This window comes from Stegastes partitus, unplaced genomic scaffold (assembly GCF_000690725.1).
Source record: "Stegastes partitus isolate 25-593 unplaced genomic scaffold, Stegastes_partitus-1.0.2 Scaffold32, whole genome shotgun sequence".
Classification (NCBI taxonomy): Eukaryota; Metazoa; Chordata; class Actinopteri; family Pomacentridae; genus Stegastes; species Stegastes partitus.
In genome coordinates, this window is record NW_007577763.1 from 1,366,083 (window position 1) to 1,379,386 (window position 13,304).

The 13,304-nt window shown below is 43.3% G+C and overlaps 1 protein-coding gene across 1 annotated transcript in view; it reads right to left on the reverse strand.

The window, feature by feature from the left end:
• The window catches only part of mpzl3 (myelin protein zero-like 3), a 15,004-nt gene extending 2,454 nt beyond the window's left edge, over window positions 1-12,550 (reverse strand). The window contains exons 1-4 of the mRNA XM_008299979.1: window positions 12,252-12,550; window positions 7,574-7,740; window positions 2,253-2,466; window positions 1,231-1,387 (exon numbers count right to left, since the gene is read on the reverse strand). Coding sequence (XP_008298201.1) covers window positions 1,231-1,387; window positions 2,253-2,466; window positions 7,574-7,740; window positions 12,252-12,312 — 599 coding nt within the window. The 5' untranslated portion in view covers window positions 12,313-12,550. The remainder of the gene's footprint in view (window positions 1-1,230; window positions 1,388-2,252; window positions 2,467-7,573; window positions 7,741-12,251) is intronic.
• Window positions 12,551-13,304: the final 754 nt, after the last annotated feature.

Consider the following 13,304-nt stretch of genomic DNA (forward strand, 5'->3'; position numbering starts at 1 on the left):
AGTTTGTCTCTTTAAAGCCGTGGATACTCTGAATGAACGCTGACTTCCACTATAATCAAACAAACTGGCGTCACCAGGCCTAAGCTGTGCAGGAGTGTATGTGCTGCAGAGATTAAACATAAAAATAAACAGTCATCTATTTATATTTTTAAAAAAAGGTTGGGCAACCCCGTTAAAAAAAAAAGAAGGGGCCGGAATTATTTTTAAAAATTAAACTACTGGCCTACATAAATGACTACTTAGCAAACGGGCTGTTGATCTGCCTGTCTGGATTTATTTTGCCCGCATCAGCTGACGGTTGCTTAGTAACACTATCACTGACAGGGTCTACTGTAGTCTGCAGACGTTAACTTACCAATAACACACAAACTCTGTCTCACAGCGTCCTGCTGGGTGTAAAACCTGAAGACACAACGCTCAAAAAATGAAAGCTTACTGTGTTTTTTTGCTGCAGGGTAGCCGGTAAGAGTTTACATTCTGCAGCACATCAACTCCACCAATAGTTTACATATGTTATGGGTTCACTGTAGATAAAAAGTCGTGTCGCAGTTGTTTCTTACCTGGTGTTTATGCTAAGCTAACTTGCTTTTCTCCATTTTTTATGTGGCTGTGGTATCAAACTCTTCATCTGACTCTCAGCAAGGAAGCAAAGATATTTTTGAAAAAGCCGGACAGTTCTCTCACTAAAAACATTGTGATCGTTTTGGGAATTCCAACGACGGAGAACAATGCAGGTCAAACAAAAAAAAAGGATTTAGATCGGACGCCTTAAAGTAATAAAAGCAAAAACAAATACAAATACTACACAATAGTCAACATAAATCATAAAACTTTTCAAACACAATAAATGTAATACCTGAACAGCCCAAAGTAAATATGAGTCACTGCCGTTTTAACGAGCAGTGGCTTGTTCAGTTTTTATGTTCCTTTATTACACCAGTCAAAAGAGCAAATACCAGCTGCTGCGTGACCTCGAATCACAGCCACTAACGGTGCCGCATTACAACCCGACCTGTAGATCGGCCAACTGCACGCTCATTGCTGATTCATAGCAGCTTCCCGCAACACGCAGACCTTGCTGAAATCAAACGCTCAGCTCAAACTTAAATTCTTGTTTAACCTTTATCAAATTAGCAACTCTGACGCACATCTGCGAGCATCAAAGCCTGCCGTGACTATCGTGATCCCCGGGAGGCCCACCCCGGTGATTGGTAGAATAAATCCACTCACCCCTCCGTGACCTCGATGGGTGATCTGTAGGCCTTGGATTGGTTGTGCTGTTTCTTGGGGCAGAACATGCGTCCAATCAGGATGAGCGTGATCACACCGGAGGGGAGGAGGACGAAGGCGAGGAGGACGGCAACGTCAGAGAAGCGAATGCTGGGCACTGAGGAGGAAGCAAATGTGAGGTCATCAGGCTTCAGATGGCACAGACTCAGGTCTTAATACCATCTGCTTCTATTCTGGACACATAAACCAGATAAACCAGATGACAGCAGCTCTACGAGTGTCGCTCTGCTCTTGGTCGCAGCGGTGGCAACGTGACATTTACTACATCAAGACAAAACAATCGTGTATTCAGAAAAGCATCCAGTTGAACAGCTAGCCTGACTCTGCACTACATCAGCCCACCAGCCCCCCTACAGTCCACTAGTTAGTCAGCTATGTGCTCTTTATTCATCTCTACCAAAGCAATAACAGTTCGCTATACGACGGGACGCTGCATGCCGCTGTCTTCCTACAACGACTTCCTGGTTGCCTAGCAACTGCTGCCAGATAGGAAATAAACAGACAATGTGTGATGTGCTAGTTAGTGAGCTGTAGTTGTGCTGGAGTTAGATGTTTTCTGCACAGTGGTGTCAGTCGAACTCAGGGTGAGTTAGCAAATCTGATGAGTTAGTTTCCAGTCATGCTGAGCCGAGGCAGCGTGCGAGGCAAAACTCTGACGTGATGACATGCTCACACAAATACTGCATGGATGTTTGGATTAGTCTGCTGTCTTTAAACATGTAGCAGTGGAATTTTAAAGCTTGTCCACTCCGCCCCATCTCTGCAGGAACACGGTCCACAGATAATAGTGAGAACCGCTGATAGAGCTTTAAGTTAAATGTGATTTTTACATCAAAAATGGTGTCTGCTTTACATCATTAGGATTTGACTCAGACATGCACACGGGAGGAAACGAACACGGTGGAACGTACGGACAAAGAGTTTCAACACCTATTTTGCGCGTGAGCTTGTGCAGCGCTTACTCTTGGGCGTGACGGTGAGGACCGAGTGTGACGTCGGGGATCCGTGGACGTCGGGAGGGTTCCTGACTGAGCACGTGTAGGTCCCATTGTCATGCAGCGTGGCGTTGAGCAGAGAGATGGAGCCGTCACCACGCGCCGGGCTGCCCTGCCAGCGGATACGACCGGCAAACTGACCGTCCAGAGGAGGGAACGCCTTCGAGGAGAAGTGGAAGAACTGGAGGGAGAAAACAAAAGGTTAGTAAAATAATTTAATGCAAATATAAACTAAGTTCATTACAGATGGGTGGGATCATAAATTGCACGACCCCAATGACCGGAAAATGAATTCTCGTTATCGTACAGTGAAGTGAAACGAGTCATGAGCAGCTTTACTCGCTCTCTGACATGTATAGTGAGAGTAACACCTAAAATGTGTAAATCAATGATGAGTTTTCTTGTTCCGTGAGCACAGAATGAAACTCATCACTTCTAAATCTAACTTGTCTGGAGCAACAGATGGTGGCGGCACATTTTCTTTTGGCAATGCTGTTGATGGCAGAGCGGAGAGGGCTCCGTTTTCAATCTAAGAAGTATGAATAAAAATGTGACGGAGCAACAGCCAGAGGACATTCCTGCGCGCATAAATCTGCAGGTGTCTCGAAAATTTACATTCCGAATTTACCCTTCGCTTTAACATTTACCACATCAGTCTGTTTTCAACAACAAACTCAATCCCTTCATTACTCCCACGTCGGGCCGACCCAGACCTCCTCGAAACACGACATCCAGAGCATGAGTGCGCTGTGCGAGTGGGTGGAGAAGGGGGAATGAAAATGTGGGAACACTACAGCGCGCGTGAGTCACCGAGAGTAAACCGAGTGTAGAATTTGTGTTTCGATTGAAAGTTTTATGATGCACCAGTAATCACAGACTTGAAGGTTAACACATGTAAACAGAAACAGGAACAGGACAAGCGATTAGTGATTGCAAGTAGGACGAAACTTCCACTAGACCAGATCAGCAACCTTCGTATTAAGATAAAAAAAATCCCTTTAGAGAGCAGCCATGTATTGTGGACATTAGTCTTCCCAAGCACGCCTCGGACTGTTTGGATCAGACGAGAAGCAAACGCGTCAAGATGCTCTGAGATTATTCGCAGGATAAAATCAGAGCCGCATGGCCGTCGAAGCAGAGCAAAAGCAGTTAGCGATTTCTTGGACGGGTGACTTTGCATCTTGCCAATTTGTGCAGCTGCTTCTATATTAAACCTGAAGAGTTCTGAAAAGGCACAAGTGTTTCTAGTGGATGGAGATCATTGGCTTGCACCAGTAATAAGCCTTGGGGGACACGTGGAAGGCCAGCAGCAGAGATGATGCCTTCGCTCTCATCGCAGAATCCAACAGGGAAATTTGGGGGGAAAATCGCATTAGGATTTTTCTGACAGATACCAAAACTGTGAGTTAATTTTCAATATAATACTTTAAAGAGAAGCTTCAGTTCACAGTTTCTTACTTTTAAAACATGTGATGCGATGTGACTGCCACATGAAGTCTAATCAAACGTGTGACAGGAGGACGGCATGAATCTGTAAACGATGTGCACGATGGTTCAAACCCTGGGTCACTGCATAATGTGTACTGCGAATTGCAACCTTTGCAATTTGCTAATTGCATTGTTTAAATCTTGATTTCGATGTAAAATCGATTAGCTGCTCGGCGCTCGTGTCAGATAACACACTCCTGGAACCTCGTGCCTCAATCTGACCTCCGTCTGTACAATCTACTGTTAGAGCGAAGGTAAAATAATGCCACGATTCAGAAATTTGACAAACTCTTTAAGCCAATACAGATAAAAATAACAATAATAGTAGACTAGAGTATGTGAGAAGAGATAGATGGACCTTTTTGAGATGTCGCCGAGGCTCTGGACTGACCCGCCCGAGGAAATCAGGTCGGCTGATTCTGTGCTGTCTTTTAAGTCCTTAACTCCACATTTTTATCAGAGAGCTTTTCCTGATTTTAGGTAAGTTTTAAGTTATGTTTTATAGCTTCTCGTTCTGTTTTGTGTGCTTTCCATTGTTCTGTGTGCTTATTTTATTTAAATTTTAAATGTATTTTATTGAAAAGCACTTTGTAGTGTGTTTTGAAAAGCGCTCTATAAATAAAGTTTATTATTATTATTACAATTTTAGCTTTATTTCTAGTTGTGCATTCCTCCTCGAGTTATTTGTTGCAATAAATCTGAACCACAAAACCTAAAAGCGTCGCCCAAAAACTGGTGAAGCACACAAACGTCAGCTATAGAGTAGTAATATAAATCATAATCAAGTATTATTAAGTGTATTAATAGAAGTTTTAGCTGCAAATGTCCAAAATAACAGAAGCAGAGCAAACTATGAAAAACATGCACAATGTGTAATATTCAGTTTAAGCATTAAAATAGTAAAAGACAAGCAGACTTATTTATAACGTCTTCAAATGTCCTTCACCAACTGGAGCGTGTCGGGGCTATCGCAGAGCAGTATTTACTTCTTAAATCACGAATATGCAAATGTGTACAAGTCGTGTGAAGCTGAAACATTTACTGCCTGAAGTGTGTAAAACACCAGAAACAGTGTCAACAAGGATATAACTGTGTGTGGCTTTCCAATAAACTCAGGAGGGAAAAAAAAAAAGAAAAAGAAGCAAAAGTAAACACAGAACCACCTGAACAATCACTGCCACTGATACAGTTTTATGGTTTTACAAGCCTGTCTGTCAGCAATGTTTTCTGAGAGACTGATTGTGGGCCTGGCAGAGATAAAGCCAGTCATCCCTGTGCACTGTTATTCATACACAGCTGATCATTTGAGGACTTGGCAGAGCTCAGCCTACATGAGAGCAGCTTGAAGTCAGCGACTGCGTAAGAGGCTGCGAGAAACAAACATTAGACCCAGCGGTCCTTTTAAATTCATGAGAAGCGCCGCAACATGGCTGAGGACGAGGGACGGTTCTCCACCGGGACCACCTACACCACAAATGTGAGGCATTCGAAACAAAAGCTTCTACTGACTTGACAAACTTAACAATGCCTGAAATGTTAGATCATCATAATAGATTTAAATTTAGCATTATTCAGCAGAATTCAATTGCCAGATCCTCCAATTACCATCAGCCTCCACTGGTATTTGATTGAACATCCAGCCTCTCTTCTCCAATCCACAAAATTAATTCTCATCAGGACTGAGGTAATTATGCAGGCCACTGAAGCACTGCAGCAATTCAGATTGACACTAAAGCTTTGGCAGCAAAATTATATTTTCTGATAGAGGTTTTCACATGCTTATTCATGGTCTCTCCCAGTGTGATATACGACCGGGGACACACAGGCCAATAAAGCAGCCAAAACTGCTAATGAAATTGGATGGGAAGTAAATGAAGGCTGAGGAATAGAAATTAGAAACTTCCAGACTTAGTTCCATCTATGGGTCGTATCAAGAAACTGCCACTTATTATTTATCTCTGACAAAGAGAAGGAAGCCAGTCGGGCTTGGCTAAATGAGACCGTTAGTAGTCCTGGTGTGTCCTTTCCTCAGGTAGCAGCACACACACACACACACACACACACACCTTTTGATTGCTGTGAGGTAACACAACGGTATCTGCTGACGGACGCACGTGCATGCACACACCATGTCATAAAACATGCTTTCCCTGCTCCTCCCCCCGGCACTCTTTGAGACCAAACAACTGCATCTTAATGACTGAACCAACAGCACTCCATATCAGCAGAGCCACAGAACATTAGCTTCCACTTAACGCTGAGTGCTCCTATAGGAAATGATTGCATATAGGGTTGCAGCTACCACAGTATGGATTCCGACAGCCCAAAATGCTATTACTCAGAACCACACATGATGGCTATCTTCAAGTACAAATGGAACTTCTTAAATTATGCGGTGCATTTGTTTGTGGACTGGTCAGTGAAACCCAAGCCGGAGTGTGCTGGGTTAGAGGACTGAGTGCAGCTATGGGTTGGGACGGACACATCTGAACACATTTCAAACGAGACCGCAGCACCATCACAGAGGAAGAGGTCTTAAGGTAGCTAACCAGCCACAGTCTACTGGGGAAGCTTTGGAAAGACACAAAGGGTGGACTGGGAGATCAAAGTTATTGGTGCAAACAGTGTCCATGTTATAACGGAGGCCGAGCTGAGTTTGCTTTAGGACATTATCGCTGTCACAGCAGGTGCACGGGGAGGTTCTGAAACCAAAAGTCAAGCTGAATGCAAATAAAGCAACCGCATATTCAAACAAGTCAGGTTTGTACAGAGCAGTAAGTCACATGACAGTCACATGCCGACACAACAAACAGTCTGTCAGGGTTAGAAACAGAATGGAACTGACGCCATGTGGCCTGGAAGGTCCATACGCGTTTTAGGAAATTTAAAAACAAACATTAAACTGTCCCAAAAATGGAAAAAAGAAAATCCTCCTCTAGGCTGTGTCGTGTGGTCAGAAGGTGGCGCTGTAGGCTACGCCACACGTCGCTGTAATAAACAGAGTAGAAGAAGCTGGAAGCAAAACCAGTTGTTTGCCAACCAATAAAAAAAACTTGAGGGGGCAGAACAAAAAAACTAAACTTTTAGCATCTACAAGAGAAAAATGGAGAGAAGTCTTTTGTTTTGAATCTCCATGACGTCAGCTGGCCTTGTTTCATTCAGAAATGTAATATATTCATGTGTGTATATATGCATGAAGGCATTCACATACGAGGTGAGGCTTTTGTTGTTCTGTTGTTTGTGTGACAGAACCAAGACAGTTTTTAGTCAATCCAATGGAGAAAAAGAAATTGACAAAATAATGCAAAATGTCCACCACTGTTCTCCCTAAAATTCCTGATTCAGTTCAGTTTACATTCACTTAAATATGAGGCTCACAAAACCAGCCACGAATAAACAAACTGATGAATAGTTTGTGGAACAAAATCAGTTTCTGCCTCAAGAAGAAGAAAACAAATGACATTATAAAGTCATTTAAGAAGAACAACACAACAGTAACGGTCTCATTCATTGTATTAAAAATCATTTTATAGAAATCATTACATGTTTCTGTCACAAACAAAGTATTACTGTCACCACGAGCCGACTGTACGCCGTCTGCCTTCATGTCCTCTCACACGTTTATCTATCCAGAATAAATAAATGTCAACACACACACGTTTTATGGAAAACTTGTTGCCCAGATTGTTTATGATCAATACATTTTAATGGGCTGATTATATGGCTTCGAATAAATCTTGTACGTTCATGTTAACAGTTTTTATTGTCGAGTCTTGTTTCTAACAGGGATCGGTACTCACCGTCTGCGGCGGGCCTCCGCTCTGCGGCCTGTAGGACCAGTCCACCGTCATCTTACTGGTTGGCCTACTTGTGGAGGTGAACGTGCAGGACAACGCCACGGTGTCGCCTCTAGATGCATGGAGCTCTGCTGGAGTGCTCACTGTGATGGAGGAGACCAGGGAAGGAGCTGCAGGGGAAATATTAGAAAGGAGGAACAGAACAAAGACGGAAGAGGTCAGTGAGAAAGAAGGTGAAATGCGATACGAGTGGAGTCACATGTTAAGGAGGAAAGAGAGCGGAAACAAACAGAGAAAGGAGGACACACGGTGAGTGACAGCATTCACTTTGAGCGCAACAGTAAATAAAAAACCTGATAGCATCTAGAAATGTGCTCGAACCGTGATGGCATGAAAGTTAAAGCACAGCACAGTCTTCTGTTAGAGTGACACTCTCCTACAGCAGCCTCTCTTGTTCAGTTTGACAGACATGCCGCACATCTGTCTGTCTGTCTGTCAGGGCTTCAGCTGCAGATAAGCCGCCGTGTCGCTGTGGATGTGTTTTCATTGTTATCACTTCACAAGGAGTGCTGGAGGAGTCCGGGCCGCTAGAAATGCTGCTTAGGAGCTTGCTCAACCGTGGTCATGAACAAGAACTGAACTCTAATGGCTTTTTTTTTTTTTTTTTAAACCAAGAAAAGTGCTTGTTTGAGTTTCCACAGTCACTGGACACACATCAGTTATTCAGACCACGAAGATATGAAAGCATGTGGAGATTATGCTAAATATTCTAACACGCTTGCTGGTATCTGCTAATAAACCCACAGCACGACCAAGGTTTGGGTTGATGTTGTCCTGTTTAAAAAGTCCACAGTATCACCAAAGTCAGCCTGTAGCAGGTTCCACACCAACCTATCCAACAGCTGATAATTCACCTAAAACAGTAAACATCTACCTAAAGGAAACACGGTTGCCAACGTGTAAAGAATTTATCCTCTGGGAACCATGAAGGCCTCGACTCAATGTTCTCCAGTAGATGTCAAGCCATTTAGCTAAACATGTGAGCGTTTTTTACCGGACTCTGGCAAGTCTAGGAGCTCACCAAAGTAATTAGAAACGATCCCGTGGGGACCCTGAGCACATCGAGCAAATTGTATTCCAGATATACGACTTCAGTCTGAACTCCAAATGTCAACCTCGTGGGGGTTGTTGACAGTTGTTGGGATATTTCAGACTAAACCAATCCCAGTCCTTGGCGTGCAAAATAAAAACAAAGACTTCATCTTAATCATCAGCGTCCCCCTGGCCTTTAGTATGAAGCAATCATGGAAAACTGGCTGTATCTCCGTATCAACATCGCTGACATTAACACATTGTTGTTTCAGGGCATAAAAAGCCCTTTTCCATTTCAAAAGCCTCAAACTGCCTTTCCTCCGAGGAGCTAAACAAACCCAGCAATCAGCAGACACAACCAATCTTAGACTGACACTACGGGTGAAATTAGAGACTCCAACAGCTGTGATAAGGACAAAGTTTATCCTCCACAAAGGAGCAGAAGAGATCTCATGCGATCAGCCTGATTGATCTACAAAGAGCTCGGGGTGAGCGAGTCGACGACGCAAACAAAGCTATCTCTTCATAAAAGTGGAAATCGAGCAGCGGAGCCTTGAAAGCTGAACCGCTCTTGAACTTGAAGACATGATAGATGCTGACAAACTAGTAATTAGTGGTGGGACGGGAGCGCTGGCAGCTCATCAATGCTCCTGTTGACACCCGCTTTCTGGACATTTATTTGAGAGAGGGGGGAAAAAAAGCGAGGACAGCATCTTACTGTGATCGTCTCCGAGCTGTCCTGATGTGACCCTGGTGGGAGAAACGGGCTGCATTTGTTTACAGACGTCCGGGAAGACACATTGCACATCGGGCGAACTGTGTGTTTATCAAAACGAAGAGGAAGCATGACACCACTCCCCTGGGTTTTCATGTTATTTCAAGAGTTTCCATTACCGGGTGCATCTCTCACTTTTCCCCCTCCGACAATAAAAAAGGCCAGATGTTTAGAAAGAGAGAGGGGGAGTCCACAGTCTACATCCATGTTTGTAATGTACTTGGCAAAAAGACAGTGCTCTTAACTCACTGCATACCAGCTGTCAGCCTCTTTCCAAGCCTGGTTTCTTACTCCGGCCTATCGTTATTATGAGCCGTGTCTGTTTCTGTAGATGTCAGCAGGCAGACGTCCCCTTAATGTGTCAAACACATGCGTTACTAAACCAAAAACACAAAGGAGGACACAGGGAGTCGTCATGCCTGAAAGTGCAAACAAGTTTCCATTGGCTGTTCTGCAGTAAATAATCAAGACAGCGTATCGTGGGCAGAAGGGGGCGCTACAGGCGACATTAAACAAACAAAAAAAAAGAGTAGAAGCAGCCAGAAATAAAATCAGGCCTGTGTTCAAACGCTAGAAAAAGTTCTAGTATATCAAATGCAGTATGCCTAAAATAACTGGATGTCCTGCTGTACACGGCAGCGTGCTTTTCTGACCCACAATCCTCTGCACAGTTATGTCACACACTTGAGGGTCCATAAACAAGCCCGAGCCACCAAAAGAGCACCGAGCGACGACAGCTCATTTGTCACTACAAACTGCAACGGTCCAAGTTTAGTCGCAGCGTGGTGTCGAAGCGTTATGTCCCAGCTGCATGCACACCGTGTACTTTGTAGGGGCAGCTGCAGGAAGTACAGTAACAAGAAGCAGTATGTGAATGGGAACGCAGCAACGTTGACTGCTAACAGATCGGACAAGTGGGTGAAGCCGATGAAAGTCAAAACAAGTCAGTCGTGTTAAATGTTCAGCATGTCAGGACTAATTCGTAAAAGGTGTTTCCATCACTGATGGTGCGGAATAAACCTTTTGCAGAACTGAGGATGTTTTTTTTGTTGTTGTGAATTTTGTGTTTCCTTTTACACTAACTGAGATATTTCCTCCTTAGATTGATAAAAAACCAAAACTGAAGCTGCACCGGATCTCATTTCAGTATCAACGCTGTAATCTGTGCTTGAGCAACATCTCATCACAGGAAGTGTGACGTGAAATAAGAACTCAAACACATCGTGCACAGTTCTTGCTTTCTGTGACCAATCTGTAAAGTATGTCTCTCTGATGGAACACAACTTAGTCCAAGTTTAAGAGCTCCCAGATGACCCGAGTTGAATTCACAAGAAACAGAGTTTGTCGACGTCCAGGCTCCACATGTGCACAATGAGCGAGGAGCAGAAGAGAAACACTGAAAGGGAGGATTTGGTTGCAAGAAGAAACACAACACCGGTCGTATGTAGCACTGAGCAAAAACAGGAACTTTGTCGGCAGCGATTGTTGCAGGAAGCATCACGACTTTAATCCTCTGACCACTCATATCAGCAACACAAGGCTCTGAGTGATAACTAGATCTGAATGATATCCAAAGAACATAAACTGTTTTGGATACCTTCTCCACATGTACCACATGAGAAAGAATTCAGAATTTAAACATCTGTGTGCAACCCTAATCACTCTAACATGATTACACTTTTCAAATCAGGGTTATTCGAGGTGAAAATTCCTGTAATTTTCACATATATATATATACATACAGTGCTTAACAAATGTATTAGACCACCTGTCTAGCTTGTTAAGCACCTTATATACCCTCCAGCACCATAAAGTGCTTTAACGCCACTCAGCTCTTGATGTTTTAGCGTTTTGAACAGGACGGAGGAATTTCAAACCGAGTTCACTTTATTATGTCTGAGTCACTGGGCTTCTCTGAGAAGTCAGAAATGATTCAAGCATCACATTCAACCACTAAAACTAATTTTTCTGTTCAGGAATGAAAGTAAATAACTATAATTTAAAATCCTAATCAAGAATTTATAATGTGTTTTTCTATTTTTTTCATTTTTTTTGTCAAACAGTAAATTAGAAAATTCATGGATAACAAAAATAATTATGTTTTAGTATTAAAAATGTCCTTTTGCTTATAGAGTTTCTACATACTGGTGTATTAACCATTACAGAAACATAAGAAATTCATTTTGTAATTACCAATGCTGTTGATTTAGAGCAGCTGTGGCGTAAACCTGACTCTGGGTTGTGGTCTAATGAATTAGTTAAGCAGTGTGTATACAGCAGAAAAACTTAATGTCCCAATGCCAGGTTTATCCAACATGCTACATCTTCAACTGGAACACAAGACCCGGTGTGATGGTCCTGGGGAGGATCATGCTGGTGGTCCGTCCAGTCCTAATGGACCCCTGATGTCTCCATGCGGGTATTTGCTCATTAGCTGACAGGTAAACAGAGTTCAGCTGGAGGAGGTGGAGTCCACCACAGCCTAATGTGTCTGATATTTAAAAACGTGGTCGTCTAAATTAGATTTAAAACACATTTGATCGGAACCAGCTGGATTGAGACGCGGCTGATCAGCTGAACCGAACATGGCGCAGGTCGCTCTGATCCTTCAGGCCTGCCTCCTCTGGACTCTCTCTGGGGGGACATTACGCGTGTGGAGAACCGCGCAGAGAACTTTTAACTCCAGCTAAAACTTGCTTTAAATACAAAATATAGTGGAACAAACAGCGGATCTGATGTTTACAGCTGAAGAACTGAGCGGACGGTTTGGTGTCGGGACGCGGCGACGCACCGAGCCGCGGCCGCTTTACTCACCCGAAGCCCCGAGCAGCCACAGCAGCAGCAAAACCGGGTTTCCTCGAAGCGGGAGACGCATCTTCAGATGTGAAAACGGCTCCTGTTTGTGTGACGATACGGAAAAAAAAAAAAAAAAGAAACTAAGTTGCGTCAAAGTTTCGCCAAAGTTGCGTCCATGTCTACTGGATCATGACTCAGCGGCTCCGTTGCGCCAGCAGTGTGCCTGCGTACCTGCCAAACAGGTGTATCAGGAAGTGACCGTGGGAGCAAAACTGCGTTAAAGCTTAATGCTGAATGGAAGGAGACACACCTATCCTGTAGCTGTAAAGTCAGCAGGGTTTTATTATTCAAACGAAAGTCTGACTGAAAACGTGCTTCACCTCATGTTTCATGTTTTCATTCTTTTCTTTTAAATCACTCAACACGCAGCACAAAGTCAGAAAACAAACACCAGCACTTAAATCCCAATTATTCACATTTCAGTTGAACAAAGTTGAACACATTTTTCATATATTCTGGGGGTGGCACACAGAAATACATAAAGACATAACTGACTTTCAGAAATTCTGGTTTTGAAGGGAGGGTGGAGTTCAACCAATAAGCAAAATATCCATCATTAATTATTAGTTTCAATTCCACCAATCATATGTGATTCAAATTTATCTACTGAGCCACTTAGGGGGTAATTAAATGTGCCTTCATTGTCATATTTTGGGAGCGACTGTAATGATCGAAGAGGTTTTAAAATGCAAACACATTAATGACACTGGTTGTGCAATGGAAAAATGTCCTGAATACAAAAACATGACGTGGCAGAAAAACCTTTTTGATTCCAGTAAACGGATCAGAACAACATCCTACTGTGATGCAGCGACTAACATACATGCAGCTGATCACCTCTGTGAGGAAGCTCACAGGTCTGAGGGAGCTAAAGTGGTATTTACTGATCAACTCTGACCAATGTGATCTCAGTGACCGTTCATGATTATAACTAATGAAGCCGTGTTGCCTGTAGATGTACATGTTTGCTCCTGTGGATCCTGCTGCTGTCTGCTTATACTCCCACATCAT